At 37.8% G+C, this 17,263-nt stretch overlaps 3 protein-coding genes across 5 annotated transcripts in view; 2 read left to right on the plus strand and 1 right to left on the minus strand.

The window, feature by feature from the left end:
- Nucleotides 1–197: 197 nt before the first annotated feature.
- Nucleotides 198–4,730, minus strand: LOC105211798 (probable RNA helicase armi). 2 transcript variants are annotated; one of them, XM_029039772.2, is made up of 8 exons: nt 4,524–4,730; nt 4,425–4,456; nt 4,155–4,369; nt 3,672–4,100; nt 1,988–3,601; nt 1,293–1,934; nt 1,073–1,234; nt 198–996 (listed from the first exon to the last, which is right to left on the minus strand). In XM_029039772.2, exons 3-8 carry the CDS (start codon nt 4,170–4,172, stop codon nt 691–693), a joined length of 3,171 nt encoding a protein of 1,056 aa, XP_028895605.2. In that variant the 5' UTR covers nt 4,173–4,369; nt 4,425–4,456; nt 4,524–4,730; the 3' UTR covers nt 198–690. The 2 variants fall into 2 exon arrangements, with proteins under 2 accessions (XP_028895605.2, XP_011181734.2); XM_011183432.3 differs by having other exon boundaries at nt 4,425–4,730.
- A 741-nt stretch (nt 4,731–5,471) lies between these two features.
- LOC105211776 (eukaryotic translation initiation factor 5B) overlaps nt 5,472–17,263 on the plus strand; it is a 45,016-nt gene continuing 33,224 nt past the window's right edge. The window contains exons 1-4 of the mRNA XM_011183394.3: nt 5,472–5,857; nt 6,142–7,481; nt 7,537–8,992; nt 9,056–9,188. Coding sequence (XP_011181696.2) covers nt 5,784–5,857; nt 6,142–7,481; nt 7,537–8,992; nt 9,056–9,188 — 3,003 coding nt within the window. The 5' untranslated portion in view covers nt 5,472–5,783. The remainder of the gene's footprint in view (nt 5,858–6,141; nt 7,482–7,536; nt 8,993–9,055; nt 9,189–17,263) is intronic.
- Nucleotides 9,617–16,688, plus strand: LOC105211761 (ATP-dependent DNA/RNA helicase DHX36). 2 transcript variants are annotated; one of them, XM_011183375.3, is made up of 3 exons: nt 9,617–9,771; nt 9,826–9,921; nt 13,666–16,688. In XM_011183375.3, the coding sequence occupies exon 3, from the start codon at nt 13,682–13,684 to the stop codon at nt 16,493–16,495; it is 2,814 nt and encodes a 937-aa protein (XP_011181677.2). In that variant the 5' UTR covers nt 9,617–9,771; nt 9,826–9,921; nt 13,666–13,681; the 3' UTR covers nt 16,496–16,688. The 2 variants fall into 2 exon arrangements, with proteins under 2 accessions (XP_011181677.2, XP_011181684.2); XM_011183382.3 differs by lacking the exon at nt 9,826–9,921 and having other exon boundaries at nt 9,661–9,771.

Raw genomic sequence — 17,263 nt, forward strand, 5'->3', positions numbered from 1 at the left:
CATTCAAAGTACTTCTTGATTTAAAGAGGATCATAAATGATTGACCAGAGTATTAAATTACTAGTCAATTGATATCATTTACTAAAAATAGAAGGATTATTATTAAAAATAGATTTCGGTGATTGTTTAACAAACTTTTTTAATTGCATGCAGCATAAAACCGACATTTATGGTAGCATGAACAAGAGTATAGATCGTTTCACTTTAGGGGGATCCCAGATTTGAAGTTGCTGCGTTCAGCAATTACATACGAGACACTAGTCTCTGCTGTATTACAATTGTATTCAGATTCAAAACACAAGGACTTTAGGATGTCAAAAATATCATTATATTAGCTCCCAGTAGAACTGAATTAAGAGCTTTTTACGCATGCCAACTTTTTGATCATAACCGAAAACTATAACACATTCGAAACTATTTCAATATAGGATAACTATAAAGGAAATTAGGTTATGGGAATTGGTGGAGTTTACATGCACCGAAAGGATAGACAATGCCGAAGTATTGTAATTAAAAATAAAAAAAAATAGTGAATCGGCAGATAATATGATGGGAACACTCTTAGAGCTATCTCCCGTTTCACAAAGCAAACTCATTGGTAGACAACATTAAGTGATCTTATTCATATTTCATATTGAAAGGTACTGTTTTACCAATGAATTTGCAAATGACCCTCAGTTGTATCACTTTTTACTTGGAAGCAGTCTCATCCATCATCGCACCATTCTCATTGAGTTCGGGTCTCGTCTCAAAGTCGTCTGGCAGATCACAGCCCAAATAGGCCTCATTGTCCACGCAATATTTTATACACGAACGCCAACAATGATCCAAATATAGCAAATGGGGGTTGCCAAATATAAACATGAGGTAGCGTGCACGCGAAATTGCCACGTTCATGCGTTTGGCGCTTTGTACGAAACCAAGGGCATGACGCAAATCACTGCCAATTAGTTTCTGTGAAGAGCGCACTGTAGATATAAGGATGATATCACGTTCCTGTAAATTCAAGGAGAGCGAGTGAGTGATATGGAGCATGTTATGGAATATTTGATTGAAACTGTTAATCACAAACCTGGCCCTGGAACTCTTCTACGGAACCAATTTTCGGCATGGCAATATCGGCTTCGATAAAAAGCGTGCGCAAATGCTTCACTTGCTTCATATATGGTGTAATTATGCCGATGTTTTCAGGTTGAATGCCTTGACGATATAACTTGATGGTCATCAAAAACACCTGAAAATTTTGACAAAATTTCAATAATTTTCCATTTTTAATATAAACCAATTCGTACATTTCTCGCTTCTAGTGGATTAAACCACGATGGTGAGTCGGATTCCTGTTTATTTTCGCTGCGAGTGCCATAAAAGAAAATTCCATGAGTCTTCGGACGCTTCTCTGAGACCGGCAGCAGCACATCTAGTTTCTTCAACATATCAGCTTCACGCGAATTCTTCTCATTGACCATTGCTCGCAGTTCGGAATCGTAGAACAACTCGCTATAGACATTGAGTATGGACGGTAAGGAACGGTAGTTATACAGTAGTTTGGTGACCAAGCGTGGATCGAATCCGGAAGTGTCGGGGAAACGCATCACATCGCGTAGGTACGGTGTACGACCCAGTATGCGCTCGAGCAGTGACACTGATAAGCCCCGTTCCGATGCAAATCGATTAATCACTATCGCTTGCAGTTGATGTGGATCACCGGCCAATATCACTTGTCCTCGCTTTTGCGACACTAAACACATGGGCACCATCACTTCGGGTTCCGTGCACTGACCAGATTCATCGATGAGCACATGTGTGAAATGTCCAGGTGGGAAACCCATTTGTAGGAAATTGCCAAGTGTAGTACAAGTGCTGATGGTCACCCGATGACGGCCAAGATATTTCATTTGGCAGCGTAATTTCATGCCTGATTCCGTAACAATCATCTGTAAAGTAACAGTTATTACAATCCTTTAGGAAAATGATAACAAATACAAACCGAATCGTCACAAGTGCCATCGGCAGCCATATCCACAGTAGCACAATATGGCATTAGGTGTTCCGGCACCAGTTCTTTCTCAATTTGATTCTGCGAAACTAAGCGCACAAAGTCTCCTGGTTGTAGTTGTTTAGAATCAATCAAACGTGTTGCTATCAAATCTGCAGATCCATTCGAGGGTGTGCCAATAAGTAGACGTGAACTGGGTAAGAGTTTAACCAGCTGTAACACAATTTCGACGAGTGTCATGGTTTTGCCGGTGCCTGGTGGCCCAAATATTATGTAAGGCATATTATGTGTTTCACCTCTCAAAATATTACGTATGGCTCGCTTTTGTATTGGATTCAGTAGCGGATTAAACCATGGACAAGTGGTGTCTTGTAGTATAAGATTATCGTCACTGTCTAATTCGATTTGCAGTTGTGGCTCTTCACGGTTGTGTACACGAGAAGGAAATAGAAATTGTTCTCCCACATGCTTTATTATACGATTCACTGCAAAGTGTTGTTTTCGAAAAGCAAATCGCGAATAATAGAATTCCAAACGATAATCTTCACCGTTATATTTGGACTGAAAACCTTCGTTAAATTTCAGCAATACACGATTGAAAAGGACTTTATGAATTACGCCGTCATAACTACGCTTATCATCATCATTACACCAAGGATTTATAGCGCGTACGGTGTCACCAATAACGAGTGACGGGCGTCGTTCAGATAGATTTTCGATTGTCAGCGACAAAAATTCGCCATCACGTGTGAAATGCGCCCTCTCGCGATCGTAATTTCGGAAATTTACAAAATATTCGATTTCTTCTAGAAAAACTAGTGTTTCGAATCGAATTGTATAGTTCTTCAAGCTGAGCTCCTCTTTCAAACAAGGGAACATGCCTTCCACGTTGTCTATCATTTCTTGGCGGCTGGTCGACGTTAAATAAGCATTGCGCAATCGTTCGGGCACCTCATAATAGGGGATCCGAAGCGATAGAAAACGTCGCTTTGTTGCCAAACCTACACCGGGTATGACTTCCCCTTTATTCGACCAAACTTGATTAGCGTAGTGACGAGAGCGTTGGCGTAGATTTTGTGCACCACCATTCAACGTACTTGCTGTAATATGATTAGGCTGAGCACGTACAGCTTCCGCTTCCGCCTCAGTCTCGCACACAGCTATAAAAATGGAACGCTTCACGCGGAATGATTCGAATTTGATAATAAAAACTTCACGCGATTCTCCATAAAATTTCGATTCTACTTCAAACACTAGTGTGCGGCTACTGTTAGCGGCGATTTCGAACGCGGTATTGTCATGATCAGGGTCTACAAGTTTAATTTGCGAATCTCGTCGTCGTCCCAAAAAATCGATGGAAAGTACACGCATATTTCGTTCTATATTGTTCTTAATGACCATTTCGATGCGTTGGGTTTGAAAGGTTGCAGAAAAAATGCATCGAGCATCCTCAGTAACAGTGATTGCATGATTGTTGTCTTTGCGTGGGTTCAACACCGTTTTTTTGACTTCGTTATTTGAAGTAGCTGTTATGGTGGAAGTAGTCGCCGGCGGTATTGTACGTTCTAACAAAGATAATTTAATACATCGCCATATGTATGGATCCTGTAATATTTTAATATAATATTTCTAATTATACATTTAAATCCCAGTTTTTGTATGTTTGTATACTCACACGCTCACATTCGATTAGATCGGCTAAAACTATATCGCCAATGTCAAGCTTACACGTGTTAGGCACAACGTCAAAAGTAAAGTAGCAGTCGTCGTTTAGTACTCCCCAGTCGGTGTTCAAACGACGTACTTTACATTTTTCTTGTTTTAGTAAACGAGCTGGATGCACACTGACCTCTTGCAGTATTTCACCTTGTCGATTAACGAAATGTTCATCACTCTGTACGTTGCAACAGATAAATACACGATCACCTGCTTGTGGTATAAAATCTATTTCTACTGTGTCTAAATTAATGTTCATCAGTTTGTGTTCGGTATCCACGACAATAGCACCCGGCTTACGCTCCATTATAAGCCCCAGAATATTCCGTTGATGTGTGCTGAAGAACGTCGGCTTTTCATTTCGTAGCTCGGCTATTTGCTCCTCAATCTGAAAGTACAATAGCCGTTTTTATATGTATTGATCTAGAGTAAACACCAAAACCTTCTCTGTGCTTGGCATTGTTTCGTCCCAAAACAATTCGGAAACGTCTTTGATTTGTACCACTTTGATGTGGTCGCTATGAACTTGTTGATATGCCAAGTACTTTACATGACAGCCGATTTTAAGTTCGTTTGCCAATCCGCAAGCCGCATCGATATCGAAAAATATTGCATGATCAATAGTACCATGGTTGCTTTTTAGTGTTGTTATAACTCCTAAAAATTGCACATAACATAAAAAATAATATATTTGCGTTTTTGAAACCCTTACCAAGACGTTCAAAACATTTATCCTCTTCGTTACTAGACAAAGGACCATTTTGCGGATCGTTAATACATCTTAACACATTTTGCATGTTAAAATTCTCACCCTTTTTGGCTTTTTCACTTTCTTCTTTTTCAATTTCCGTGTCCAGATGTCTCTGCTCCTCTTCTAGTTTTGACGCAAATAAACGTTTTTGCTTCTCCGCATCCATGGAATCCCATAGATTTTTAAAAAATGACAACATTGTTATTTGAATATTTAAATTATGTGTCTGAAATCGGCAAGAAATCTTTAGTATTCTCTGGAGTTGATTATAGCGCCTTTTTATCTGCTGATTCGTACATCCAGTCTGTCTCACTTATATAATTTAATTCCTTGCGGAGACTTTGTAAGCGTTTCTGATAAGAATCAGAAATTGTTTGTTTATAGTCCTCTTCAGTGAGTACAATTGAATGACAGCGTGAAAACGTTTTGTCCGTCTGCGTCTCCGGTTTCTTAACCTGAATCAATGAAAATTTTAAACAAAGCATTTTGGTAAATTTTTGTGCTTACTTCACCACCAATTGCAGTTTCAGATGTACTCGGCAATTCTTCAGTTATATTTCCGGGCTGGTGCATGGTACAAACGAATCACAAGATTTTACAAATTATGCGTTAGTCGTCTAAACTAGTGTTTAAGAAATCTCAATTGCTAACAATTTTCAAATCGGCGTTTCTCACAAAAGAAGCCGGAAAATGTTGTTACTACTCCAGAAAACAAATATTGAGGAATACTCTGAATATGAACACAGTGTGAAGCGAATACATTTTATGAGACACTTTAAACTTAAACATTTTATGTATCCGAAGGCATAAAATCATTTAAGTATTTTTATTGAACTCAACATTTTAAAATTTGCTTTTATTTTAAGTTCATACAGAATAGTAATTTTAATGACATACATAGATATACGTATTCTTAACTAATGTTAAATAATTCCCTCAACCACTCTGTGTTTAAGTCATACTGGAAAAAATTATCTACTAGTGTATGTTTTGTTGGTGTGATAAATGTCAAAATACACCATCCAATTGACATTTCAGGCACCAACCACACTTTTCTTTAACCGAGTTACGTGCTTTGCATTTTCTCCGACTTTGTTATTTGCAAAATATTTGAAACAATATTTATAAATTAACTTGAAGAAAAAGTGTTGTAAATTGGGTTTAGAAACTCGATTTAAAGAAAAGCTTAACGTTTCAGATAGTCAACAGAGCATAGCAGGAGATCGCAACAGCAGTAAAGTTGACTGAATCGCGGAGTTATTTCGTTTGCATTTACGTGGAGCGGCGGCGGCTGAACGTGTTGAAATTGCGCGAGGAAAAATGGTTAAGACTAAAAAGGGCAAGAAAGAGATAGCAACCAGCGCGGTTGGAGGCGTTTCGTCCGGTGATGAAATGTAAGTACACAAGGATAATATGGTATGGTGAAGGTCCCAGATATTCTTTAAATGGGTTATGGCTCCTTAATAACGGCTAAAAACAAGTTTGCAAATGTCCGAAAGAAGTGTGCGGGGAAATTTGCTGCGTTGTCAAATCTACTTGGGTTGTTGAAAGCTATACATGCGTTATACGAATACACGAGTATATATACTACACATATATATATGAGTTGTTTTGTATTTAAACATTCCATACATAAAAATTTTTGTTAATAAGTTATTTGTATTTGGAAAACTTTTAGGGACCAAACTGAATTGCAAGAAGCTAACATCGATTCCGATGCCGAGCAGGACAATGTAAGTCTCAAAAACAAGAAGAATCAACAAAAATCGACAAAAAAGAATAAGAAAAATCGAAAAGATTCCGAAGAAGCAGAAGATGATTTGGACAACATCACAAGTGGTGTAAAGAAATTAGAAATGAAAGGAAAGTCCAAAAACAAAGGCAAATCAAATCAAATTGATTCAGATGATGAGGTAGCCGATGGCGACAAAGTAGAAGAAGCACCAACAAAATCGAAGAAAGGTAATAAAAAGAAATCGGCGTTCGAACTACTGGCTGCAGACGAGGATGATGAGGATTATGAACCTCCATCGCAGGATAATGAAATGTTAGAGGAGGAAGATGAACCAGTTAAACCCTCAAAAAAAGATAACAAAAATGCCGGTAAAAAGGGTAAAAAATCAAAAAGGGGAAAGGATGATGACGAAGATTTAGATAAAATCTTGGCAGAACTTCAAGCTGAATATGCGGGTGAGGCATTACCAACTGCCACAAATGTAGTTTCTCCGGATGATTTGGATGATGAAGAATTCACTAAGAAGAAGAAAAATAAAGGCAAGCAACAGAAAGCCGCTATTGAAAGTTCGCCAGCTGAAGCAGATGAAGCTGTTGGTGGTGCTAATGATGATGACGACGGAGGTACCGTTAAGACAGCTGCACAAAAAAAGAGAGAAAAGAAGGAACGTCAAAAACGTGAGGCAGCTTTGGCTAAACAACGAGGAGCACCCCAAACGAAACAAGAAAATGTGGAAAATACTGTAGAAATTACTGAGGATGTAAGTTCGAAAGAAAAGACTGACGATAAAGAAGTAGCACAAGATCTCCAAGTTGGAGCTGATGATGGGGGAAACGTAGAAGATGGTACGGTTGTAGAAGAAGAGTCGGTCAAGGATAAGAAGAATAAGAAGAAAGGTAAAAAGGATAAAAAAACAGAAGATGATGAACCTAAAAAAGATAGTAAGAAGAAAGGTATGTCCGCGGCTATGGTGGCTGCTATGCAAGAGCGCTTGAAACAAATTAAAGAGGAAGAAGAACGACAGCAACGATTGGAAGAAGAGCGTTTACGGCAAGAAGAAGAACGTGAACGGCTTCGTTTGGAAGCGATAAGACAGGAAGCTGAGCGCAAGGAAAAGAAGAAGCAAAAAGAAGCAGAAAGAAAAGCACGACTTAAAGCAGAAGGCAAACTTCTTACCAAGAAACAAAAGGAAGAACGAGCCAGAGCCCAAGCTATGTTAGAAGCTTTGAAAGCACAAGGTCTCGAAATACCCGATCCAACTGAGAAGAGACCAACAAGATTAGGTAATTTGGATTATTCATTATTAATTTTACTACTAATAGTATATTTTATTTATAGGTACACGTATTCGTCCAAAGAAGAAAGGTCCTGCCAAGGACGAACAAGCTGAAGCTGAAGCTAAAGCTGCCGAGGAAGCCGCAGCTGTTGCAAATGCCCAACAAGAGTCATCTGAAAAGAAAGAAGTTGTTAAAGAATCTTGGGATGCCAGTGATTCGGAAGAAGATGCGAATGGTGATGACGATACATCACAAGCTACTACCACTACCACAAATAATGACGAAAAGTCTAATAGCGGTGGAGAAGCAGCAGCTTCGGCAGCAGCTGAAAATGCTGAAGAATCTTCCGATGATGAATCTGAAGACGATGATGAGTCTGAAGATGATTCTGAAGGTTCGGCGTCTGAATCTGAAAAGGAAGAAGCCATTAATCCGAATGACGCAGAAGCTCGCCGATTACGAGCTGAAGCTCGTATTATAAAGCGGCAGGATGATGCGGAGAAAAAACGTACTGTTGATGACTTGCGCGCTGCCGTAGTGTGTGTACTTGGTCATGTCGATACGGGAAAAACAAAAATTCTTGACAAGTTGCGCCGTACACATGTACAAGATTCCGAAGCTGGTGGTATTACACAACAGATTGGCGCAACGAATGTTCCAATTGATGCAATAAAAGAACAAACTAAACCTGTTCACAATACATCAAGTTTCGAATTTAAGCTGCCTGGCTTACTTATCATCGACACACCTGGTCACGAATCGTTCAGTAATTTAAGAAATCGTGGGTCATCACTCTGTGATATTGCTATTTTGGTGGTAGACATTATGCACGGCTTGGAGCCTCAAACCATCGAATCAATTAATTTACTTAAAAAGAAGAAATGTCCGTTCATCGTCGCACTAAATAAAATTGATCGATTATATGATTGGAAGGTGGTGGCGCGTAGAGATGTTCGCGATGTATTAAAGGAGCAACAGGCGAATACGCAACTTGAGTTCAAGCAACGTTCAAAAGATGTGATTCTTCAATTTGCTGAGCAAGGTCTAAATGCGGCACTCTTCTATGAAAATCCCGATCCGAAAACATATGTTTCATTGGTACCAACCAGTGCAATAACTGGTGAGGGCATGGGCAATCTACTGTTTCTCATTGTGGAGTTCTGTCAGAAGATGTTGCCAAAACGTTTGATGTACTCAGAAGAGCTTCAGGCAACAGTATTGGAAGTTAAAGCAATTCCGGGTCTAGGCACCACCATTGATGCCATTTTAATAAATGGAAAACTTCGAGAAGGCCAAACAATGATATTGGCTGGAACAGATGGTCCAATCGTTACGCAAATACGATCTCTTCTTATGCCTCAGCCAATGAAGGAGTTGCGTGTAAAGAACGCTTACATTGAACATAAAGAAGTAAAAGCTGCACAGGGTGTTAAAATAGCAGCAAAAGATCTAGAAAAGGCTATTGCTGGAATTAATCTGCTCATAGCACACAAACCGGACGAAGTGGATATCTGCAAGTAATTGTATTCAAATACGTTTAATTTTTGGTTAACATACTAAGAAGTCTTAAACTTTTGCAGGGAGGAAGTGGCGAAAGATTTAAAGAGCGCTTTGAGTCATATAAAACTTGCGCAAACCGGTGTGTACGTACAAGCTTCAACTCTCGGTTCGCTAGAAGCATTGCTCGAGTTCTTAAGAACATCAAAAATTCCGGTAAGTCTTCAAATTTTCTTTATTTATATTACTGGTATTTTTCATATATTTGTATATAACAGTATGTACAATTTACGTGAAAGAAAAACTTGACTTACATATTCAGAAAAACCAATTAGTATGCAATCACACTACTTTATTATAAAAGACATACTTAAATATATATTTTAAGATAATTAAATATGTATTAACACTCGAAAGTACTAATATTTAAAACTTTATTTAATTTTTTAATAAGTGTTTATATGAAATTGAATATAATTAAAGAAATTTACATAATTTATCTATAAATTAAATTTTTATATATTTAGTATTTAGGTTATATTTAGTATTTTGATATAAAAAGTTAAATTTAATACATTGATAATTGCACCAGTGGGAGAACTAAACTTAAGGTGCGTTCAGTGCATACCAATAAATTAATGATGTATTGAAAAAGTGGCATCACTGACTGATACGTACACAATAATCAGCTGTTTATAACACTGTATAAAAGTTTCGCTTTTCGCAAATATTTATGAGAAAAATGTGCTGCCGAAATTGAATAAAAATAAATATCCTATGCATTTAATTTAAATATAAAGTGAGTTCATTAGAGTTTCGTTATTTATGTGATAATATTTAATTTTATACACAGGTGTGGCACGTTTTCTATATCTGCGGCTGTTCACATCGCAATATTGATTGTATTTGCTTCCAGAAAGCGAAGCGCGCCGCCAGTTTACTCTCATAGGTACTACATTTATGCATTGACTGGTGCTATTGAAGTTGTTACTAATATGTTTACATATTTTTGTATCTCTATACCGATAGGTGTGTTTTAGGTTAGTGTTTATTGGGTACTGAGAATTTCAGATGTACGTATATCTGTTAGATTTGGACATTTCCATTCATATCAGTACATTTTATCTGATGAGGAAATAGAGCTGGTCAGTGTTAGGAATAGTAATATGATTTATTGTAATCAATTACTAGTTTACTAAAATACTTCAAATCCGCGGATAAGTGAATCACGGTGATATAAAAGATGATGATACATGTTGAGGGAAGGCCGTTTTTTTTTAGGGAAGGCTTTTTACCAATTAATTCTATTGCCTATATTCAAAAAATTATGTTTCTCATTATCTATTTATATCTGGAAAGAGTTTACACCGAAGTGGTATTCTATCAATTTATATTGCAATTTTCTTTAAATTTCCTTATGAACAAAATGTTTTGTTTCAATATTTGTTATTGTTGTATACATTTGTATATTTCAAAACACGATATCAGTGGGGTTATCAAATTCAATCAACGTTTAAAGAGAATAAGCTTTACGCAAAGTTTGGTTTTTCACTGATCCATACCTAATATATTATCCAATAGTTTTAACATTTATGTTATTGTTGTTACGCAGATCAAATGTTGTATGTAACGGATTATTTCGCACAAAAAAGCACTAAATTTGGTTGCCCTCGTTACTTATTTTAAAGTAATTATTTAAATATCAATGTATATTACTATTTTTTTGTTTTAAACAAGAAATTCCGTTTTTTTTCATAATTTCTGGCTAAATTAAAAAAAAAAATTATACGTGATTTAAAAAGTTTTTTTGTTTGGAACGTATATATTTTGTGGAATACGAAAAAGAAAAAAAACTGTTTAGCACTTTTTAAACCAATAATAACAAGGCAATTATTTAATCAAACTTTAAATATAATATGAAACAATTATTTTGCTTACTTTTATAAAATTCTTTTGAAATGCAAAACCAGAAGAAAATGTTCTGCTTATTTTGCTTTGGTGGTGACATGTGTATGTGTCACTCAATTAGTGCGAGTCGCACTAGTACATATGTGTGTATAAATATGTATGAATACATACATACGATAACACTTTTGTACCAATTTTGGACGGAAATGTGACCGGAAGTTACTAAAAATTCATATCAAAGCAACACAGAAAAGTCTAAAATTACAAAAGTGGGTCGTCGCGTTGGTGGCAACGCGATCAGCAATTCCGCATTTTTATTTCGCTTTGCTTATATGTAGATATATGCGGTGTGTTCAATTTGTTAACAAATTTAAGTTTTTAGTTTAACTTCAATCGATCATGTAAAAATTTTAATTTTTGTTTTATATTGTTTTCGATGCATTGATAAATCAAAATTATATTTGCGAATTAAAAGAAATAATATTAATTTATGTCTTATGCATATATTAAGTTTGTTACTATTTAACTAAATCAATCAACTAAACAAAATGTCTAATAATGCAAAAATATATAAATTCAAGATACATATCAGATACTTATCACCTACGGAGGTATTGTTGTAGAAAATTCCCACAAAACCACTATTCGGCGAATTCAAGCATATTTGCATAAGTTTATTAAAAATGATTGTGAACTCGTCGAAAAGCTCAATATATGGAAACTTGTATAACCGAAAATAATGAAAATGAATATTGTCGTCTTGCTATTTTCTCAGCCTACGCCAACGCAACCCTAAACTATAAAAGAACAGGTTGTCGACTGTCGACCCTGTAAGAAAATGTCAACCATGGAAATCTATGAAAATTATGAAAATAAAACTTTTAAAGCATCACTAATGAAGCAATTGAATCAATAGCAATAATTACTATGATAATTAAGTTTAAAACTTCACATCGATAGCTAATGGATTTCTATGTGGATTGTTTCAAGAAACAACACTAATGCATTAAGCCCTATCGCCAATCCTCTTAGTTTTCCTTTGAGGGCGCGTGGCGAGCGCAGTACTCACGCCCTAAAACCATGGAGCATAATTTATGCAAACTACATAATCATAATTCACATATTGTTTTATATGTATCAGCTCGTAATTTCCAAAGTTATTACACAAATATTCAACAATCGTAAATAAAAAATACCGGTGTGAGTATTTCAACCGTAATCTCATGCTAATTAGATGTACGGCGTGGATAACTCATTCATAAGGCTGCATTATTTTATTATTGTATTTGTTGTAGATAGTATTGAGTAGGTTGACCGAAAGATGCCCCACAGTCACTCTTCACACGCTCTATAAAGGGTGTGGCGTGGGCGATATTACACTTGTATGTATGTACATATTCAAATTTACTATGGCTGAAAATGCCTTTAATGTGGAATACATATATATTTTACATATGCAAAGAGGAGGTGTTTTATATTTAAAAATTGAAATTTTTTCAATATTTTTTCGTTACACTAAGATTTTACTATTATTGTGGAAATAGTTGTATAGTTATAGCTCTGCATAGACTATAACTTATATTGTTTCATACTAAAATCATAAAAAAACTAAAAATATAAATACGTACCGTAGAATTTAAATAATTCGATCGTGCATTTGAGGTTCCCATTGCCAATTAGTTGGCAGATAAATCGTTGCCAATAACGAACAACATCAAAACATTCGCCGATGACGATGAATAAGCGACACTAAGAAGCGCCTATGAAAACCTAAAATGCTGAATAAAGCATTAGCGAGCCAATGAATGCTAAACTAAATAAATCTAAATGAAATTAGCGTGAAAAGTGTCATTGACTTCCCAAAATACTCGCATAATGAATGATTGCTTTCTTGGCGCTCTACTCAATGTAGACACACACACACACACATACAAACATGAGTGTGTGTGTGCCGTTAGAGGCCAATGCAACGCATACGCAAAAGTTGTTCGCGGATTTTAATGAATCAATTTTAGTTAATGAATGAATGAAGGCATGAATGTGGAGAGCGAAGAGTGAAGTGGTCTAGTGTCTCATTACCGTCTGGCAGGCGTTCAATTTATTTCTCAAACAAACTGAAACTAAAATACACGCATACATACGTACGAGTACCGCAAGCAATTATTTTTTGTGCATCATTAAAGAGATATGCCCAGTTGGTGAGGTGTTTTCTAAAAGTTGTTGCTGCTGATTGTGGGGGACAACCTTGTAACCATTTACACTTACATATGTGTGTGCGTGTGTGTGTGTGTGTGTGTTTATGCTCATGCAAGTTTACTTTTTACTTAGAGATCAGTTTTTGTTTGGACTGTCGGTGATTTCGAGTTTCATGCAATTCTCCCAATGGGAGTCAGTTAATGCTGTTGTTTTTCCTTGTCGTCTGTCGCCTTTTATTCATTCATTCGTTCTCAGAAGCTGTGATTAGAGCCTTCTCTGGAGGTTTTCAGTTCCGGAGAGTTATTCGAATAGTTTTTGGGACACCGTTTCGGGTTACAAGCATCGTCTGGGCATGCATACGTTCTATATACAAGTAGTATTCTTGAGTTGGCAACTCATATAAAAAAAAAAATCGTAATTCCATTTTACATAACTTACTTCTTCGCTGACAATTTTCTTTAGAAAAATTTGTTGTTAGGAAAATTTTTGCATTGTAAATTTTGGCCGTTTTTTTTTTGTGTTTCGCCATTTATTCTTGTTTGGTTTATAAATTTATTTGTGTGTGTACGTAAAAATACGCTCTTTGCAGATTTGAAAAATTCAAAATGGACCGCAATGTCAGAGATCGCACTCGCCATCCGCCAGGAATGCGCGGACGCGACATCGGAATGTTCTATCGTAACCTCTCGAAAAAGAAACAATCGAACACAGACACGCCCACGATTAGATTGGGTCCCTGTGTGAGTGTTCCACAAACCGTGTTGGCGAAGGTTGAAGAGAGCTTGCGTCGTTTCGAACAGAGCTGTGAAGATGAGAAGGTGTTGAAAGATTTTGAGACGCAATTTCGCCATTTGCTATGCGCCGACTTCGAGGACTTCATTCTGAGTACGAAGTCAGTTAGTGTGGAGCTGCAGGACAATGAATTCCAGAATCAACGCTACAAATCCGAAGTGTTGGCGAAGGAACGCGATCCAGAGTTTCAGCAGCGTTATGAACAACGCCTTAAATTGCCGACTATGAAGCAGAGTGAACGCATATTAGCGGCGATCAAAGAAAACCAAGTGCTACTAATTGTGGGTAGTACGGGTTGTGGCAAGACCACACAGGTGCCACAACTCATTCTGGACGATTACATCTTTAACAACCGTGGTTCGCAGTGTCATGTGGTGTGCACACAACCGCGTCGTATTTCCGCCGTAACGGTTGCCGAACGTGTGGCCTACGAGCGGCTTGAAAAACTGCGTGTCTCGGTCGGCTATCAAATACGTTTGGAGAGTGAATTGCCACGTGACAGTGGTTCCATTTTGTACTGCACCACAGGTGTGCTACTGCAAAAGCTGCAGACCGATCCACTGATGAATGCCGTTAATGTTGTTATCATAGACGAGATACATGAGCGGGGTGTCGAGACAGATCTATTGTTGGCCCTGTTCAAAATCATATTGCCTCATCGTCCGAATCTGAAGGTGATACTAATGAGTGCCACAGTTTCGGAGCAGGAATTCAGCGCCTATTTCAATAATTGCTGTACGATCTACATTGAGGGCACAATGTTTCCGGTGAAGGTGAATTATTTGGAAGACATTATACAAGAGACTGGCTTCACGCGTTTTCGCAATAATCCACACGAGTGTGCTAGAAATAAGCCGCGCCATCATGGCAAACAGTTCATCCGTCAGAACGCCAACGATTATGCGTATATGACAATGATGGAACCGTATTTGCGTCAGATCAAGGACAAATACGATTCCCAAGTGCTACAGTCCTTACGTTGCACTGACTCGGAGGGTTGCGAAAATCTACAATTCCTGGAGCATTTAATTTTCTACATTTGTGATACCAAGCCACCTGGCGCTATTTTGGTCTTCCTGCCGGGCTATGATAAAATATCTAAACTTAATTCTATTCTGCTGAACCCCACCTTGCCGATCGGTCAACGTTACTCCCGCAAGATACAAGTGTATCCCTTACACTCCATGATGCCGACAATGTTTCAGAAGAACATTTTTCAGCCCTCTCCTCCGGGCATACGAAAAATAATACTCTCCACCACAGTGGCGGAGACTTCGGTCACCATTGACGATGTGGTCTACGTGATCAACTGTGGACGCATGAAGACGAATAATTACAATGTGGAGGCCAATTTGCAGACACTCGAAGAGACGTGGGTCACAAAGGCCAATTCGCAGCAACGCAAGGGTCGTGCTGGGCGTGTGCAACCCGGCATTTGTTATAATCTCTTTAGTCGCGCACGTGAAAAAACAATGATCGACCAAATCGTACCCGAAATAAAGCGCTGCAAACTGGAATCCACCATATTGAATTTGAAAATGTTGCACATAAAAGATGTGAATCTCTTCTTGAATACCCTCATGTCGGCGCCAGATAATCAGGCCATTGTGAATGGTATAAATTTGTTGAAACGCATCAATGCTTTGGATACGGAAGGCACTTTAACACCACTGGGCATGCATTTAGCACGTTTACCGGTCGATCCACAAATCGGTAAGATGCTTGTTATGTCCGCGCTATTTCGTTGTATGGACCCCATTACCACGGTGGCTGCGGGGCTCTCATTCAAATCACCATTTTACACGCCACTTGGAAAAGAGAAGGACGTTGATCGCGTCAAGCGTGATCTCTCCGCCAACAAGAGAAGTGATCATCTGCTAATCGACAATGTGATGCTCAATTATCGCGAGACGCTACAAGATGGCTCAGAGCGCGACTTTTGCTACAAAAACTTCTTAAATATCGGCACACTGCAACAGCTGGAGGAAATGAAACGCCAATTCGCCAGTTTACTGCGTGCAGCAAGCTTCACCGAATCCGGTTCTTGCAACGCCAAATCTTCCAATGAGAATTCCAATAATATTCCCTTGTTGCGCGCCATCATCGCTGCGGGACTCTATCCAAACATGGCGTACTTAAGTAAGGTGCGTCGCACCAAGAATCATGTCAACGCCATACAACATCTCTCCACGCCCGAGGAGCGTCGTATCAGCTTCCATCCATCCTCTGTGAACAGTAATGAAGCTTCCTTTGATTCGCACTATTTTGTATACTTTCAAAAACAGAAGTCGTCGAGCGTTTTCCTTTTGGATGCCACCATGGTCTTCCCCATGGCCTTGATCATCTTCGGCGACGGCGTCGAGACTGGCTATACCGAGCATAAAGTGTTTTACATATCTGTGGCACGCACCTACTACTTCAAATGCGATCCCGGCACGGCGAAAGTGATGCTGGACCTGCGTAAGCGTTTGGAGTGGCTGATGCAGAAGCGTGCTCTGAATCCCTCGCCAATTCAGCCGAATAGCAGCGAAGATTACATCATCAAAGCAATTCAAATTCTTTTATCACTCGACGATGTCTACGACTACAGCGATCAGTATCTGTCCTCCGATGATGAGCAAAAATAATTCTCAATTTAATTTAAACCATTTTGTAGAGATATATGTACGAATATTAATTGTCATTAATGAAACAAATGCTAAAGTGATTTTAAGTATATACAAATTAGACGACATTGAACATAGAAATGTTAGAGAGGTGTAAGACATTTGTACCGCCTATGAGAAATGAATAAAAAATAGTTTGAGTAGCAAAGAAACAGATATTGGATTTTGTATTTAATTACGTCAAACTAAGCCTTCGTTCTTAATATGCCCGAAATGCGAAGCCAATCATTTCAGGTTAGGTAATCATTCCAATTAAGTGAAACGAGGTGCAAATGTTTACTATCCATTTTATGTATTTGTTTATTTCGGCGGCGAGTATTTTTGCACTAATTGTTTAATCTGCCTAACGCCTCGATAAATCAAATTGCTATTGAATTTTCTTATGTTACTTTTAAATTTTCATTATCGACGTGTTTATTTTCCATGCCAGCAATTATATACGAGCAACAGGTTTGCCCTCCCTGTGCTTGCTCGCCTTATTATATTTATTGCCACGCATTACCATGTACCTTGTGTATATTTAAGATATGTGTAAACAAATTAGATACTTTGCTAATATTTAGATAATCTGTGTGTGTGTTCTTTTGTTTATAGAAATATATATAAACATAGGCTTCGTACATTTTTATGTATATATTTTCATACAACAAGTCTGATAAATTCTTATTTATACATCATTTCCTAATTTAGGTGCTCCCATATCGCTATATCGCTCAGATATTGGGTTGA

Source organism: Zeugodacus cucurbitae, chromosome 4 (genome assembly GCF_028554725.1).
Source record: "Zeugodacus cucurbitae isolate PBARC_wt_2022May chromosome 4, idZeuCucr1.2, whole genome shotgun sequence".
In the NCBI taxonomy this organism is placed as follows: domain Eukaryota; kingdom Metazoa; phylum Arthropoda; class Insecta; order Diptera; family Tephritidae; genus Zeugodacus; species Zeugodacus cucurbitae.

Excerpts from the sequence above, each read along its gene's own strand:
- LOC105211798 (XM_011183432.3), bottom strand. The coding sequence starts at position 4,662 with ATGTTGTCATTTTTTAAAAATCTATGGGATTCCATGGATGCGGAGAAG. Across the intron at positions 4,101-4,154 it reads CAATGCCAAGCACAGAGAAG|ATTGAGGAGCAAATAGCCGA; the intron begins GTTTTGGTGTTT and ends TTGTACTTTCAG. Across the intron at positions 997-1,072 it reads TAGAAGAGTTCCAGGGCCAG|GAACGTGATATCATCCTTAT; the intron begins GTTTGTGATTAA and ends TTGAATTTACAG.
- LOC105211761 (XM_011183375.3), top strand. The coding sequence starts at position 13,682 with ATGGACCGCAATGTCAGAGATCGCACTCGCCATCCGCCAGGAATGCGC.